The following is an 18295-nucleotide window of genomic DNA, read 5'->3' on the forward strand; positions in this document are numbered from 1 at the left end:
ACGGAGTAAGGTAAATAAAATAATATATTTAATTATTAATATCAACGGTCTCCTATATTAGCCAAGGTTTGTCAAGATATTTCACCTTTCACACAATCATCTTACTCGTTTAACAATATATGAAATATAAATTACATATTTCACACGTTTATAACCAGCACATTAAGATTCGGGGTATTACATCCTTCACTCCTTACAAAAATTTCGTCCTCGAAATTTGTCATTACTTAAAAAGATGAGGGTACTTATCTTTCATTGTGTTCTCTAGTTCCCATGTAAAGTTGGGTCCATGACGTGCGTTCCACTTGACTTTGACTAATGGGATTTCCTTCTTGCGTAACTTTTTAACCTTCCTATCTTCGATTTGTAGTGGTTCTTCAATGAAGTTGAGTTTTTCGTCAACCTGTACGTCTTCCAGGGGTATTTGTTGGGCTTCGTCCACTAGGCACTTCCTTAAATTTGATACATGGAAAGTATTATGTATTCCTGCCAGTTGTTCAGGAAGTTTTAGCCGATAAGCCACTGGTCCTACTTTGCTTGTTACTTCAAACGGCCCAATGTATCGGGGTTTCAACTTTCCCTTCTTTCCAAACCGAATCACTCCTTTCAGAGGTGATACCTTAAGCATTACTTTATCCCCCAGTTGGAACTCTAGGGGTTTACGCCTCTGATCTGCATAACTCTTTTGTCGATCTTGAGCACTTTTCATCCTTTCTTTTATTTGCTGGATCTTTTCTGTGGTCTCCACAATGATTTCTGGTCCTGATAGTTGACTTTCCCCTACTTCCGTCCAACAGATAGGAGTTCGACACCTTATTCCGTATAAAGCTTCATAAGGTGCAGCTTTGATGCTGGCGTGATAGCTATTATTGTAGGCGAATTCGATGAGTGGTAGATGAGTGTCCCAACTTCCACCAAAATCAATTACACAAGCCTGAAGCATATCTTCTAATGTCTGAATAGTCCGTTCACTCTGCCCATCCGTCTGAGGATGATATGCAATGCTTAGATTAAGCTTGGTTCCCAACTCTTGTTGGAAACTTTGCCAGAATTTAGATCTGAAACGACTATCTCTGTCTGATATGATCGATACAGGCACCCCATGTCGTGAGACTATTTCTTTGATGTAAATTTGAGCTAGCTTGTTCATCTTATAGTCCTCACGAATTAGCACGAAGTGTGCAGACTTGGTCAGTTTGTCCACTATTACCCAAATAGTATCATAGCCGTGACTTGACCTTGGGAGCTTCGTGATAAAATCCATGGTGATTTTCTCCCATTTCCATTCTGGGATCTCTGGTTGTTGCAAGTATCCAGAGGGTTTTTGATGTTCTGCCTTCACCTTAAGGCATGTAAGGCACTTTTCCACATAATGGGCAATACATCGCTTCATTCCTGGCCACCAATAATCTCTCCTTAAATCCTTATACATCTTGTCACTGCCAGGGTGAATGGAATACTTAGACTTTTGAGCTTCCTCTAAGATTGTATCCTGCAGTCCTCCAAAATTAGGAACCCATATCCTATTGTTGAACCTAAGGATATTATCATTTCCCATTGTCAGTAGCTTCAGTCTCCCAATCATTCTTTCTTTTACAATATGATTCTCTTTTAAGGCTTCTTGTTGTATATTCTTAACTTGATCTAAGAGACTAGTTTTAACCTCTATTCTGGTTGCACGAATTCTTATTGGTTGAGGTTTCTCTTTTCTACTTAGAGCATCTGCTACTATGTTTGCCTTACCTGGATGGTATTGGATCTCACAGTCGTAATCACTTAATAACTCCATCCATCGTCTCTGACGCATATTGAGCTCCTTCTGCTCAAATATGTGTTTTAAACTTTAATGGTCACTATAGATAGTGCACTTTGTACCGTAAAGATAGTGCCTCCAAATTTTCAATGCGAACACTATGGCACCAAGTTCCAAATCATGGGTTGTGTAGTTCCGTTCATGAATCTTCAACTATCTAGAGGCGTAGGCAATCACTTTGCCTCTTTGCATGAGTACACATCCCATACCATAGTGAGATGCATCACAGTAGACGGCAAAATCTTTTATTCCCTCAGGAAGTGACAGTATTGAGGCGCTACATAACTTATGCTTTAACGTGTTAAAGGCTTCTTCTTGTTTAGGTCCCCAATTAAACTTAGAGGCTTTCTGGGTTAGTGTGGTTAATGGTGATGCAATCTTTGAGAAGTCTTGAATAAACCTTCTATAGTATCCTGCTAACCCCAGAAATCTTCTTATTTCAGTGGGATTCTTCGGTACTTCCCATTTCTTAATGGCCTCGATCTTTGCAGGGTCAACTTGTATTCCACATTCATTTATCACGTGGCCTAGGAATTGCACCTCACGTATCCAAAATTCACACTTAGAGAACTTTGCATAGAGTTTTTCTTTCTTGAGCAATTCAAGGACTGCTCTTAGGTGTTGTTCATGTTCTACCTCGTTCTTAGAGTAGATAAGGATATCGTCAATAAAAACGATCACAAACTTATCGAGGTAAGGTTTACAAACACTGTTCATGAGGTCCATGAACACTGTAGGTGCGTTGGTCAATCCAAATGGCATTACCAAAAATTCATAATGACCATACCTAGTCCCGAAGGCAGTCTTAGGTATGTCTTCTGGTGCAACTTTCACTTGGTGGTATCCAGACCTCAAGTCTATTTTAGAGAAATAGCTTGCCCCTTGTAATTGATCAAACAAGTCGTCGATCCTGGGCAAAGGGTATTTATTCTTTATAGTGGCTTTATTCAAGTCTCTATAATCGATGCACATGCGCATTGTCCCATCTTTCTTCTTGACAAACAAGATGGGTGCTCCCCATGGTGACGAACTAGGTTGGATAAACCCCTTGTCAAGCAACTCTTGTAGTTGCTTCTTGAGTTCTTGCATTTCTGACGGGGCTAGTCTGTACGGCGACTTAGCAATTGGTGATGTACCGGGAACTAGGTCAATGCGAAACTCAACCTGTCTATCCGATGGTAGTCCCGGGAGCTCATCGGGAAACACTTCGGGATATTCTCGTACTACTGGCACGTCCTCGACCTTCTGCTTTTCTGTAGTGTTTACGACATATGCTAAAAAGGCAACATACCATTTCCTTAGGCATTTATGTGCTTGTGATATCGTGATGAGGTTCTTAGTCTTGTCAGTGCGGTCTCCCGATACAGTTAGTTGTTTGCCGTTGGGTAATCGGAGTCGGACGATCATTTTGTCACATATAACTTCCGCATGATATGGTGTCAACCAGTCCATTCCTATGACTATGTCGAATTCTCCAAGTTCCATAGGCATTAGGTCTATAGGGATAACATAGTTGTTTAAGCTTATTTTACAATTCTTAACAATGTCAACTATCTCTCTTTGACTTCCATCAGCCATTTCTACTGTAAAGGCATGATCTAGGTTTTGGGATGCCTGGTTCAAGTAAGGTCTAAGGGTAGTCGACACTAGACTTCTATTTGCACCGGTATCAAATAACACACGCGCATATACATCATTTACGAGATATGTACCCGTGATAACGTCTGTATTGGTCTTGGCTTCTTCCGTGGTGAGTACAAATGCACGCCCTTTTGGCTGATTTGGTTATGTCTTATTATTTCTTTTGAGTTCGGGGCATTCGGATCTCATGTGGTTAGGGTCTCCACATTCGAAACACTTCTTCTTTTCCTTGCATTCTTGAAGAGCATGACCCGTCTTTTTACAATTTGGACAAGGAAAACGACATTCCCCTGTATGAAAGCGTTTGCAAATTTGACATTGAGGAAATGTTTTAGGCCTTTTAAAGTTGTTATTCTGGGTGTCCCCCTTTCTTTCTTCCCACTTTCTTTTTGGTGCGGGAGATTCAGCCTGCCGCAGAATCATCTCGGCAGCCATGACGGCGCCAGCCTCAACAGTTTCCGCAAAAGTCTTAGGGGATTTGGATTTGATAAACACCCTCATTTCAGAGGGTAGACCCCAAATAAACCTATTGATCAGTTGTTCCTCAGTCAATGCTAAGTAAGAAACCAGTCGAGATATGTCGTTGAAGCGGGAAACATACTCTCGATAGGTTTTATTTCCCATTTTTAACTGAAAGAATTCCACTTCCAGTTGCTCGGTCTCACTGGGAGGACAATACTTAGCAAGAAACTTATGAATAAACTCCTCCCACTTCATCTCCTTAACCTTTTCTTTTCCCTCTGTTCGGACCACAATGTTCCACCAGTGAAGGGCTTCAGCTTCAAACATATGTACGGCGAACCGTACTTTGTTGCGGTCATCACACTCACATATGTCTAATACTGACTCCATTTTATTGAGCCAGTCTTGAGCTTCAAGTGCTCCCTTTCTTCCGTCAAAGGACTGAGGTTTACAGGACATGAAGTTCTTATAAGTACATTCCTTTGCTTTGGAATATTCACCGTTTCCTTCTAGTGGCGTGGTTGCAATAGTGTTTTTCCTTTCGCCCATTCCTTCCCTTTGTACTGGCGTGGAGGCTGCTGAGCTTTCTTCATGTCGTTCTCCAGATCGGTTAACATTATCGGTTTGTGCATTCTTCATTACCTTAGCCACTTCCACAGCTATATTGTGGATATCCTCAGTATTTAGACGCATGCTTGTACTAGACCAGGACCTGACACTATGAGAGGGAGTTCGAGTCCTATACGAATCTTCCTCTCTCCTTCTGTTATTCTGATTATTTCTAGACCCTTGTTCATCTCTATGTTCAGACATTGTCTCCTTCCTATAGGAATATTAGTATACAGAGTTACTAGTATGTATGATACATCATTATAATATAGCAACTATATACATAACATAGATATATATATATATATATATATATATATATATATATATATATATATATATATATATATATATATATATATATGTGTGTGTGTGTGTGTGTATATATATAGCACATAGAAAGGCACAACATAATTTACTTCTTCTAGCGTCACTCAACTGACTATGCAAGTACTTTTCCTGAGAACATGTTATTTGGCCTAGTCTGAGTGTGCTATTAATCTTTAAAGAACTACTGGTTAAAGCTTAGGCATTCCTGCAATACCTAATTCGCTAAAACCTCGGGCTCTGATACCAACTGTAACACCCACCCCGTAACCCGGGTGATTGTGCACAATTGATACACTTACAGCGGAAACAAACTAAACTTTCATTAAAACTTATAATAGTCTGAGTACAACACTTTATTTATTTACAAACTTTTGGCAACTAAGAACTCCTTGATCTTCTAAAACTCCACAACTGTCAAGTAGTTCCTATAGCTTTCCTCATGATTCACCTGAGATAAGTATACTCAAAACGACGTCAGATATATACTGGTGAGCTCATACTATACAATTTTTATAAAGACAGACCACGGTTTACATTATATGCATACACAATATGGGCATGTGACCACATTATAGTCAGGTTGGGCCTCATTGAACCTTATAGGTCACATTTGACTTGTCACAAACCACCGTACAAGAGACATACTGGTCCTCCAGCTGTGTCCCCCTACGGCCGTCACATAGGTATGAGTGTATGTCGCTGGACCTTATAAGCACGAAGTGCCTGTGGGTACAACACCTTATTACCCTTCCCAGAGTGACACACCTCATTAAGCATAATAGGATCCCATATACCCCTACTGACACATGCATACTGCAGCATTCTCATTATTACCAGTTATGGACGAGTATACTATCACAGTTTAAAAGACAAGTATGACGACTCACCTGATTAGCAATTGCTTAACAGCCGCTAGTAATACTGGGTTATGTCTCAAGGTCCTGACACAATTACATAATCCTAGGTTAGGTAATGGTACACCTAACTAGTCATTATCATGGTTGGATATTGGTTAACTCTACCTTGTTTAAGCATGGGTGATCAGTCCATGCCTAACTAAGGCTAGGCTACCCAATACCCGCCCCTGACAATAACCCTAGTACCTAAAAATAATACTAACACTACTACTACTAATATATTATTACTAATAATAAAACTAATATTAACTACTAAAAATAAATAATAAATAACTAAACATAAACTTAAATGAGAGTATACCTCAAAACTATCTACGGCATGTTGATGTAGAGTTTCCCTACTTCTGCTCCTACTCGCGCTCCAAAAACGACTACTAACAACACCCAACGGGGTATCGTATACTCAGGATTCTCTATACTAAAGCATTCCCGTTAAAGAAACTGGTACCTACAAACTACTGAGACTCTTATTTAAAGCAAGCAAGCAGGCACCTCAAATCAATTGACGTGCCTACCTACCTGCTTGACCTGCTAGCTTGCTTGCTTATATATATTAATTCAGCTGCTTAACTCTTTTTTCTTGTATAACTTTTAAGATATGACGTTTTATAAAACGACGAATATGTCACTAGAACGAGCATATTTTTATCTACGTTTTAACCTAAGTTTCATTAAAAACGGAGTAAGGTAAATAAAATAATATATTTAATTATTAATATTAACGGTCTCCTATATTAGCCAAGGTTTATCAAGATATTTCACCTTTCACACAATCATCTTACTCGTTTAACAATATATGAAATATAAATTACATATTTCACACGTTTATAACCAGCACATTAAGATTCGGGGTATTACATACGAATAAATATGACCAAATGCATTTAAAGTAATCGCACGAAATCACATTAAACACGTATAACTAAAATAGTCGACTTTTATTTATATACATGTCTATTACAACTTACAACTGAAATATACTAGGTTTGTGCATTTTAATCTAGAAAGGGACATTCTACTCGGCATACTTTTGTTTTATTTCTTTTTACTAGAGTTTCTGATGTATAGATGATATAGGTGCTAGTACTGGATAAGGTGTTTGCTGGTGCATGCGTCTGTCGACTTCGTCTTGTATCGAGTCTTGTACTAAGTATGTTAGATCAGGGCGCATAGTTCGAGAAATAGGATGTTTAGGTAATTCCGCTTGGAGGTTAATTCCGCTTAGAGGTTAATTCCGCTTGAAAGTGAAGTTGTTGTAATTTCGCTTGAAAGAGCGAGAGATGTAATTCCGTGCGGAATTAGATTCCACTTGGAATTCTAATTCCGCTCGGAAGTGTTTCAAGCGGAATTCATCACCTATATATAGCCCTCAAACGAAATCAGTTGTAACATTCTGTGATTCCGGTACCGAAGTGCTGCCGACGTGCCGTTTGATTGTAAACTGCGTTAAATCAATAAACAAGGCAATTTAAAGTGAATTCTGCTGTTTTACAAGTCTGTTTCTTTGATTCCGCCTCTGAAACAGACGAGAGCTCTTCTGATTGACTCGTTTGGGTCACGGACCGATCCTACATGTGGTATCAGAGCTCAGGAAGAAGAGTTCTTGCCAAAACAGCCGTTATTTCTGTCTTCTACACTTTCTTTTTGAAATTGAACTAGTTTTCATGGTCAAAAAGTCTTGAATTTCACAAATTATGTGCGCAACAGTGTTTTAGTGAATCCTTGAGAATATTGGACCTTAATTCAATCAAAATTTGATAAAAACAGAAATTCCGCTTTAAAATCAGATCGTATTTGATGATGTCAGCATAATTCCGCACAGAATCACATCTTGTTTTTAAACGAAATTACATAATTTCGCTTGAAATTCCTAATTTCGCTTCTGTGTGTAATTCCGTTTGAAACTGTTCCACACGATATCACCTAATTCTGCGCGAAATTAACTAATTCCGCTTGAATTAGTTAATTCCATTTCAAAGTATTATTCCGTGTGAAGTAATTCCGCGTGGAATTACTAATTCCGTGTGAAATTTTAATCTCGTTTGAAGTTGTCTGTGCTGGTAATCTCGTTTGAGGAGGAATTTCGCTTGAAGAGTAATTCCGTTTGAAACTTTTAATTTCGTTTGAACTAGTGAATTTGTGATAAAAATTTGCCGAATCATGGACGAGGATTTCTACAATGCGTTTGCGACACCGATTGCACCAATTACAGCTGCTGAAACTGTGTACAATGAGAATGAGACAGGAACTTATCAGAAACCGCCAAAACTCATGTACATTGAAGATTTTCAAGGATGGAAAAATCGATTTGAGAACTGGGTGCAAGCTTATAAATTTGATGCTTGGTGTTCATTGTTGAAAGATTATGAGAAACCGAAGAATGAACGTGGAATTGAAAAAGCTATTTGTGACTATTCAGAGAGTGACAAATTGAAATTTACAAGTGAGAAAATGATGATCAGTATTCTTCAACAAGCGATTAAAGAAGATATCTTTGTTTTGCTCCAACATGAGGGTACAACTAGGTCAATTTGGAGTGCATTGATTCAGAATTTCAAAGGAAGCGCAGATATGATCAAAAACAAAAAGGCATTATTGAAGAAATCGTTTGATATGTTTACAGCTTTTGACCATGAAACTACAAAGCAAACCATTGATAGATACTGTCATCTAGTTTTGGAAATGGGGAGGTTGGACATAACGAAAGATGATGATGAATGGGTTGATAAACTTGCTAAAGCATTACCACAACATAAGTGGGGAACTTACTTGATGATTGTGAAACACATGAGAAAGTCTGAGAATATGAATTTGGCACAGTTCATTCAGAAAATTGAAGAGCATGAATTAGATATTCAGAAAACTGCTATCATGACGAATCCAAATGCTCAACAAGATGTCAGTTTATATTACAGAGGGAACAAGTTTGAGGCTACCCCCAGCTCCAGCCCAAAGATCCAAACTGGTTTTAGTGCGGATAGTTCATCTGGAACAAAGGGTAGTAATGTAACTCAGAGTGGTGGATCTTCGTCTTCGTTTTCAAGTTTTGATCCAAATCATACAACATCAAGTCCTCAAAGACAAAACTCAACAAATTTTCAATGCAATGTCACATTGAATTTTCAAAACAGTCACAATCTTTCTCCAGAAGTTGCAAAACAACATATGGCATCATTTGCTACTATGTTAGAGTCATATGAAAGCTTGACGGTGGAAAAATTGGAAATCCAATGCTAATCAAAGAGGATTATGACCAAATCGATGCTGAAGAACTGGAGTTGATGGATGTGAAGTGGTGCTTAGCCAGTGTGTTTAGAAGAGCAGAAAAGTTTCAACAAATCACTGGTAGAGATGAGTTTCAGGGAATGGCTGCTTCTCCTTTGGGATTTGATAAATCAAAAGTTACATGTTTTCGTTGTAAAGGAAAGGGTCATTTTAAAAGAGAATGTATAAATAAAGAAGCAACCGGGAATCAAGAAAAGAACAATTATTATCAGAAGTCAATTTTTCATCAATTACTCAACAAAGGGAACCACAAACTGCACATGCTCGGGATCTTGATGATGGAAAAAGGAAAATGATCGAAGATGCAAATAAGAAAGCTTATTATGGTATCATTGATCAAGATGATGAGAAAATGGCTGCAGGTTTTAGCTGGGATAAATACGTTCAAGAAAATCCACACTTAAACTCAGCTTATGTTGCTAGAATTCAGGGTGAAGATGAGGCTAGTCGGAAAAGAATCTAAATTTTTCCAGATCTTGGAAGTGATATTGAGTTTAAAGTAGATAGATCGTCAAAAACACGACATGAAGTGTCATGTCTGGTTGATGGTTGTTGATATGCACAAAATGTAATATATAAATCATATCAAATAAGGATTAAAAACAACCCTTTTTAGTACTAATGTTCGAAAAACTGCGTTTTTTGTTTACTTTTGATTTTCAAGATTAAAAGAGCTTAAACGAACAAAAGGAACAAATTAACAACAAAAGCCAGCATAAATACGCAGAAAGGAAGTTGATACACTATACCGACCCTACAAACTTTTCCCCAAAGACAAAAACAACAAACCAGAACCCAAGCACGGGGCAGTGCCTGCAGGGCATGGGGCCGTGCCCCACTCAAGATTCCTAGAAGATAAAGACAAACAGAAAACAACAAGGGACACGGGCCGTGGTCAACTCTCAGATTTGCAAATCTGGGTTCCAAACTTTGTTATGAATATATGATGGCACTAAGTTATTGAAAATGACGTTAATATAAGGTATTTGAAGTGTTGGTAAATCCAAACTTTGTTATATATTATGTTGGCAATAATAAGATAAACGCTTATCGCGTAACAAGCAAAATGCGAAACGAACGTCGGTGATCGCCCAGATAATATTTAAATCCTAAAAACATTCAGTTATGATTAAAATCCTATTTTTAATCATATTCGTGAAGAAAAATAAATTAAAACGCTTAAAATCCTTATTTTGCGAATTTAAGCGCGTACTGCGCAATACCGCGCGTATACTGCAAAATACAGACAACCCAGCAAGTCTAGGCAAACAAAATATTGTTCAACAATATTATGGCGAGTTAATTTTTATAGAATGATAAAAATAATTTTAAACGCCTTAAAACGCAGTTAAAACGCGAAATAAAATACCCGGTAGTCAGTTAAATACATGTTTCTTGCATGAATATGTGTATGTATAGATTTTAGGAGAGAGAATATGTGTGTGTATGGGTAAAGTGGCGGCACCTTATGTGCCCACCAATACCCTTGATTGCCAAGTGTTAAGAGATTAGAAAACCTAATCATTTCAACTTTCTTACACTTAACTTAAACCATTCATTTTCTTTCCTTCCCTTACACCTCTTGGCCGAAACACACACATACACACATCCTTTTCAAATTTCAAATATTTTCTTTGAAGATCATGGCTATTTTAAGCTAGTTTCAACGTATTTTTAAGATTCAAGGGTGATCTCAAGGTGATTCCAAGAAGGTTCAAGCTCCATATCATCAAACTTTGTAAAAACCCACCAAAATCTTGAAGGTATAAACTTATTTTTAGAATCATGTTTTGATCTTTGGTGATGATGTTGATAGTGGAAGGTTTCTCATGATCTTGGAATTATTCACAAACTTGAAATGAGTTTTTAAACAAAATAAAAATGGAAGTAAAATGTATGTATGTATGTATGGTCGTAGGTATGAGTGTGTATATGTTGAAGTTGCGTTTTGATTTTGTTAAGATGATGATTCTTGTATGATGAGATTTATTAAAAGTGTTTGCATGATTAATCAAAAAGGGTTTTTATGAAAAGTGTCATGTTAAAGTCTTATGATTTGAAGTGAATATAAGAAAAGTGGAATTTTGGAAGTTTATATGTATATATATATGAACCGTATGTATATATGTATGTATATGAATATGTGGGTTTTGTTTGCATGTTCATAAATGTGAAGAATGTTACATGTATTTGATGTTGTAATGATTGATGAATGATTGAACAAAGATTATGATTTGAATAGGTTAAGAAATCATAATAAATATAGGATGAGTGTATTTAATCTTGGATGATGATGATGAAGTGAATGTGCATTAGATGTTTGTACATAAGCATGCATGATGATTTAATGATCATAAGAAAATGAAAATGTTATGGTATGATAAAAATACATATAAATCAGAATATAAGCTTGCAAAAATGATGTTATATGATGTGATTTGATAATATAAAATCATGTCATAGATTTGGTAGCTTTGCATGCTATACATGTAGCTTAAAAAGTGGTAAAATTAGTGAATTTGCATGATTTATGTGTTTTACATGAGACCTGCACTATCATGAGTATAACCACCATTTTAATCGGTAAATAACATTTGTTGTGTTAAAATATCAAGTCGTGATGATTTTGGATGGTTACGGTAAAGTTCGGTACAAGACTATGCGTTAAAAACGATAAAAATCGGCTTTTAAAGTGATTTTTGCAAAACTGTTTTAAATCAGATTATAAACTAATATTTTTATAATCAATATAAGTATTTTAACTTATATTAAGTATCTTTGGTGTTTGGTTAGTCATACGTGATTTCCGACGCCCGAAAACGTTAAAATACACGTATTTCAAACTTACGAAACTGAAAGATTGACGGAATTTAATATCAAAACCATAGGTATAAATTTTCATCGGTGATATTTTGTTAAAATATACAATTTTGGATGAAACACCCATGAATTTTATGAAGGAAATAAAATTAATTTTCTTAAACATATATGGATGTTTTAACATTTAAAAATCTATAATAAGAAAGTTTTTCCTTATATAAATTGTTACGAATTTGGATATGTGAACTCACCCTCCATTGTGTTGACACTTGATTTTTACGTGTTCTTCAGGTACATGAGTTCGGCTTCGAGGATTTTGGCTTATGTTGTCATGTGGTTGTTTGATACGATTGTAAATAAATAATAATATTTGGACACTTTTTAAAACTGCTTTGAGACCGTGTGTACTAAGACGCATAAGGGTCAAACGACTATGCTGTGGGTGTGGTTTACGTTTTAAACTTTAAACTTTATGTTTATAAGTTAAACTGTCCAAAATAAACAATGTATGGGCCACTAAGACATTTATGGGTAACAACCTCTGTCACCGCCACGTTTGTATTTTCGCTGCAACGTTTTTGGGGTGTGACAAGTTATTAATGCAAAATGTGGTCAGTTGCGTTTTTTCTAACCACAAAGTCTCATACGGGTGGGGGGTTTAGGTTTTTGGGTGGTGGTGGGTGTGTAAGTTTTTTTTTTTTTTTTTTTTTTTGTAGTAGGTTTATTTTTAGGAGCATTTGTACACTTCTTATTTTTAGAAGACTTTGTATTTGATTCTAATCCCTAAATTGATAGAAATAGTAAAATGGGATTTTAATCAAAGGACATGATAATTATAACATTACTATGGCTAAAAGAGGGGGACTTGATAATTATAACATTACGGAGTGGGCGGATTATAAACATATAACAATAAAGCCATATGGTCAAAGCCAATGCATTTACATTTTAGTAAACAAAAGGTTAAGTTCAAGTTTTAGCAAGCCAAATAGTCAAAAGCGCAGCACTATCAGAGTGGATCTATATGACAGGAGAAGCAGCTGTTGCTGATGATGCAGAGTTGGGATTCTCAACAACACTTTCAGTTTCAGCTTGGGTACCTGTTAAATTAATGAGTGGACATAACAAAACACACACGAAGATTTGGGGGGGGGGGGGGGGGGGTATCCGCAAACTTTCCGAAGTAAGTTAATCAGATTGTCAAACCAAGACAAGAGTGGGTGTGAACTGATTCTTACCAGTGGCGACCAGACGCTTGACAAGGAGTGCTGCAAAAGCTAAGACGGGCCTCAAGCACATCACCACAACTTCTCCAAGTATTTTAACTAGCGTACAAGCGATAAAAATGTGTTAAGTAAGATCCATCCTAACATAGTATAATCTTGTAAGATCAAACACGGTGGATTTATTTAATGGTTAATACCAGAAACAACAACTGCTGATGACTTCTTGTGAGGGTGCTTGATAGCAGGCCGTCCAGCTTCAGCCTTGGCACCTATTAAATAATTAATTAATTACAATGTACGTACAATGTTAACTTGAATACCAAGCCAAGAGTGAACTGAATGTTTAAAAACTTAAGGACTGATGAAGAGTGTGCTCTCTTGTTTGTTTTGTTTCCTACAAGGTTGATAGCATACCAAAAAACTGATACATGATTACGACCTAAAGATAAGCCTAGGTGCTAGTAACCTAGTAAGATTGGTGCTAGTAATGGTTTTAAACTTTGACAGTCACTCATTAAAGCAATCGTAACCTATAAAATATTAATATGGAGGCAGATGATGATGATGATGATACCTGGAGTCAGGTCTATCCAAGGGTAACGGAGAGGGGGTACGTTGATCTGGCGCTCAGCCCGGAGCTCTTCCTCGTAGTAGTTAGGGTTCCGATCTCTCATCATTCTGCAGTGGGCACCGTAAAGACTCATAGGCGTACGGTTCGCCTCAGGGCCAGGCTCCAAGTAGAAACCATGCATTGAAGTCCAAAAAAATCGTGCTGTCCGAGGTATTCTCTCGTTGTCCATGGCTGCCTTGCCTTCAATTCCGATCACGTTTGCTTGGTTAGCCGGTTTCTGTTAGGGTTTGTGTTTGCGGAGAGGATATCTATTTATATATGATATTATTTTTATTATTATTATTATTATTATTATTTATAACGGGTCAGGATAAACTAGAAATTTTATTTGGGTAAAAAGGCTATCTTTACCATCTATTAAATAATCAATGGCTAATATAAATAGGTGAAATTGAACCAAAAAAAAAAGTGTGTGAGTTAGTTTGAGGGTATTCTAGTCCATCCAAGTCAATAATTTCTCTCTAATCCAATTCCCCGTCGTTTTTAAAACGTTAATAACTTTTTCATACGACAATATTTTTTTTTTAAATTGCACAATAAAAACGAACGTTTTTTATCTATAAAACGAGCACACTATTGCTATACTTTTGATTTTTTTTTTCGAAAACCCAGATGTGTAAAACGCAATGGATAGAACAACACACTATAACCCAGATTCTAAAACGCAATCGGGTTTCATATGGTCGTGTTTATGTTTTAACATGGTCTTGCCTCTATTCTAACATGATCATGTTTATGTTTTAGCATGATCATGTTCTTTACACTCAAATTCTGAAAACGTACACTCCAGGTCTAAAACCCAATGGGTTTCACATGGTGATGTTTCTGTTTTAACATGGTCATGCCTTTGTTTTAACATGGTCATGTTTCTGTTTTAACATGGTCATGCTTCTGTTTCAACATCCAGGTTCTAAAACGCAATGGGTTTTAACATGGTCATGTTTATTTTTAACATGGTCATGTCTTTGTTCTAGTATGATCATGCTTCCCTTTTAACATGATCATGTTCTTTGATGTTCTTTTACACTCCAGTTCTAAAACGCAATGAAACCCAAAATCAATATTTTACACTACAGATTCTAAAAAGCAATGGAATTTTAACATGGTCATGCTTTTTGTTCCAACATAACCATGCTTCTATTTTAGCATGATCATGTTCTTTGCACTACAGGTTGTAAAATGCAATGAAACACAAAATCAATATTTTGCACTGCAGGTTTTAAAAAGAAATGGAGTTTTAACATGGCCATGTTTATGTTTTAACATAGTCATGCTTTTGTTCCAACATGACCATGCTTCTATTTTAGCATGATCATGTTATTTGCTTGTAAAACGCAATGAAACCTTGTAGGTCCGGCTAGGAGGATCTAGTCGCCTAATCCTTGTATACTAACCAACCCGGTTGTGCGGAATCCAACCGGAATGGCAAACCGAGATGAAACAAGCAAATACAAGACACACAATATTCACCGATTAACACCACTTGTATTAATACGTATGAAAGGTTCGGTTACAAGCTCAATGTTTACAAATCTATTTTGCAAACTCTCTCTCAGTGTGTGTGTGTTCTGTGCTCTCTATGCTTGCTTGCTTAACATTATCTGTCTAACTACAGACTATATATAGCCATAGCACAAAACGAATCAGAACTTGGCGAATCAGCCTTGGCGAAACACAACAATGCTCGAAGAAACAGGTTAACATTTGACGAAATGGAAACATGTTTGACGAAACAAACTTGTTTCGTCAAAATCCCATCCTGTTTCGCCAAACTTGGGCTTGGGCCCAAGAGATGTTTCACCAAATGATTACAGCCCATGACTATGTTCTTCATATTAGCCCAAGTCTTGATTCTCTAATGGTTGAAGCCCAAGCTCTTTGGTCACGATTTGCTTAGCCCAAAGACTAAGTCATGGACATTTAAGTCTTGGTTCGCTTCAAGTCTTTAAGCGCACGACGTAGGAACGTCGTGATTCAAGCCGAGTGGCGTCGAGTCGAGTCGTGTCCACATCATGTATCAACAAACTCCCCCTTGGACGCTACTCGCGAGATTCGCCTTTCATGTCTTCTATGTCGGAGGATCTTCAAGGTCTTCACGTCTTGAAAGCAGAGAGTGTATCAACAAACTACCCGTTTCATGTAGGAAGTGTGTTGACAAAATCCCCCTTAACATAAGCTCCCCCTTGAGTTATGCTTGTGAAAGACTTGATCTTTATAGATTGAGATCCTTGTGGTGTTGATGATGGTCAGCGGCAACTCGATCATCTTCATCTTTTGAGTGCCTTCACGTCATGTCTTCATTCCAAAGCTTGTCATCGACCATGTTCTCCTTGCATTTAAAATCTGCACATGCAAGAAATCTAAACGCGTAATGAGAACAACTGCTTGGAATATAGTTAGTATAAACAAATGACACACGAATGACCATGTCACAATCAAACACCGTCCGACAGTTTGAAAGTTTAATAAAATTTATCAATTTCAGTTTCTAACTTTCAAAACTTGCAAATTTCGACCGTTTATGAAGATTTAGTCAATTCGGTTTTCGTTCAGGTTTCAGGCAACGAAGACTCGAGTTCCAACATCGTACGATCGAAAATAAGATAGAAATAAAATCTTTTTGGTTTTTATAAAGTTTATATTAAAACACACCTAAAATCTTTTTGGTATTTTTGAATATTTGGAATGTAAAGACTGAAAGCAGTAAATAAATATATACAGACATTCTTTTTGCGAGTTTCGAGGGTAAGAGAATCATATCAGTGTACGGTCATGCCAAAACGCTCTAGTTGTTCAATTAATTTACATTACGATAAGCATCCTATAACAATTATCGGTATTGTTGTCCACTTAAGCTCAACTTATCATATGTAATCATGTCGAGGGGATACGTTAAGGTATGATTTATACTTACCGACCGGTGTTCATCCACATCACGACACATTCCCGTATCAAGGTATGCACGAGAGTTCATCTTACCGGTGAGTATACCGATTATCATCTGTTTGACCGTATATGATGTGAGATTCTCACTTATTTTGATTTGAAAACAAGTCCTATGTGATTGAATCACTTATTGATGAGGAACTTGATTTTCAGATGCATGAGGGCACAGGAGCAAGTCCGTGAATAGGTCAGTACTTTCGTACAGCAGAGAGACGAACTTGACTCCCGGATAAATGTGATATTTTATCACTTATTTGATTTGGACATGTGATTGTTGATCACTTATTGAGGTCGAATGCAATATGTACACATATGTATAGTATCATGGAAGATCTAGACTTGCGTCCCCGTTATTTTTCGGTAAAAGATACAACCATGATACCCAGATGATAAGCAGCATAAAGACCGAATATCTCAGAACCTCGGCAATCTATCAAACGAAATTTCGGTACTAAGACCATATGCCAATGAATGGTTCCCACCTGGTCTTCAGTCGGTTTAAGATTTATATCACCCTGCACATTTTAAAATGATTGTGAGCCTACCGATACATCTTATATAGAGTTGCTTATCGTTTTTCATTTAAGGTTTAAAGAGGCTTGGATAGACCACTGATGTACTATCACTTTCTCTTTTTCTCGCCAGGAAACTCATTTTTGATTTTCTATTGTTTTTGAGTTTTTGAAATTTTTCGATGTTTTTGGATTTTCATATTTTTGGATTTACTCCCCCTAAAATCAATAAACTAAGACAAATTTAAAACACAAAGATATATACAAAAATGATTTTCCGATGTTGGTTTTACTCAGGCTTGACCTTAATGCCGTTTACCAATAATAAAAAGTCAAATCTTGATTTGTCAAAAGCCTTGGTAAAAAGGTCGGCACGTTGGTTATCGGTGTGGACCTTAACAACATCGATTAGCCTTTTGTCAAAGCAATCACGTATGAAGTGATATTTGATTTCGATGTGTTTGGTCTTTGAATGCTGCACATGATTTCTAGTGATCTGTAATGCAGCAGAATTATCAACGTAAATAGGAGTAGTTAGGAATTCAAAACCGTAGTCCCGCAATTGTTGTTGAATCCAAAGAACTTGGGAGTAACAACTTGAGGCAGCAATGTATTCAGCTTCGCACGTTGATGTAGCGACGCATGTCTGCTTCTTGCACTGCCATGTGACTAGGCGATTTCCTAAAAACTGACATCCAGCCGTTGTGGATTTACCGTCGATTTTGCATCCGCCAAAATCAGAATCACTGAAAGCTACCAATTCAAAGTTATTATCCCTAGGGTACCATAGACCGGTGTCAGGGTAACCCTTCAAATAACGAAAAATCCTTTTAACAGCTGCAAGATGTGAGGCCTTCGGGTTCACTTGGTATCTGGCAAGCAGGCACGTTGGGTACATTATGTCTGGCCTTGATGCTGTGAGGTACATAAGAGATCCGATCATTGCGCGGTAGTGTGAAGGACTAACAGCTTCACCCTTCAAGTCTGGAGTAATTCCGTGATTTATCGGCAATGGGGTACCAATGGGCGTTGCATCGGACATCTGGAATCGGCTCAAGATGTCACCAACATATTTAGTCTGATGGATGAATATCCCAGACTCC

The 18295-nt window shown here is 37.2% G+C and overlaps 2 protein-coding genes across 2 annotated transcripts; both read right to left on the reverse strand.

The window, feature by feature from the left end:
* Positions 1-223: 223 nt before the first annotated feature.
* Positions 224-628, reverse strand: LOC110888247. The gene has a single exon (XM_022135779.1). It carries the CDS (start codon positions 626-628, stop codon positions 224-226), a length of 405 nt encoding a protein of 134 aa, XP_021991471.1.
* A 12107-nt stretch (positions 629-12735) lies between these two features.
* LOC110892008 lies at positions 12736-13959 on the reverse strand. The gene is made up of 4 exons (XM_022139410.2): positions 13678-13959; positions 13301-13372; positions 13116-13202; positions 12736-12977 (listed from the first exon to the last, which is right to left on the reverse strand). Exons 1-4 carry the CDS (start codon positions 13901-13903, stop codon positions 12898-12900), a joined length of 465 nt encoding a protein of 154 aa, XP_021995102.1. The 5' UTR covers positions 13904-13959; the 3' UTR covers positions 12736-12897.
* Positions 13960-18295: the final 4336 nt, after the last annotated feature.

Source organism: Helianthus annuus, chromosome 11, assembly GCF_002127325.2.
Source record: "Helianthus annuus cultivar XRQ/B chromosome 11, HanXRQr2.0-SUNRISE, whole genome shotgun sequence".
Taxonomy (NCBI): Eukaryota; Viridiplantae; Streptophyta; class Magnoliopsida; order Asterales; family Asteraceae; genus Helianthus; species Helianthus annuus.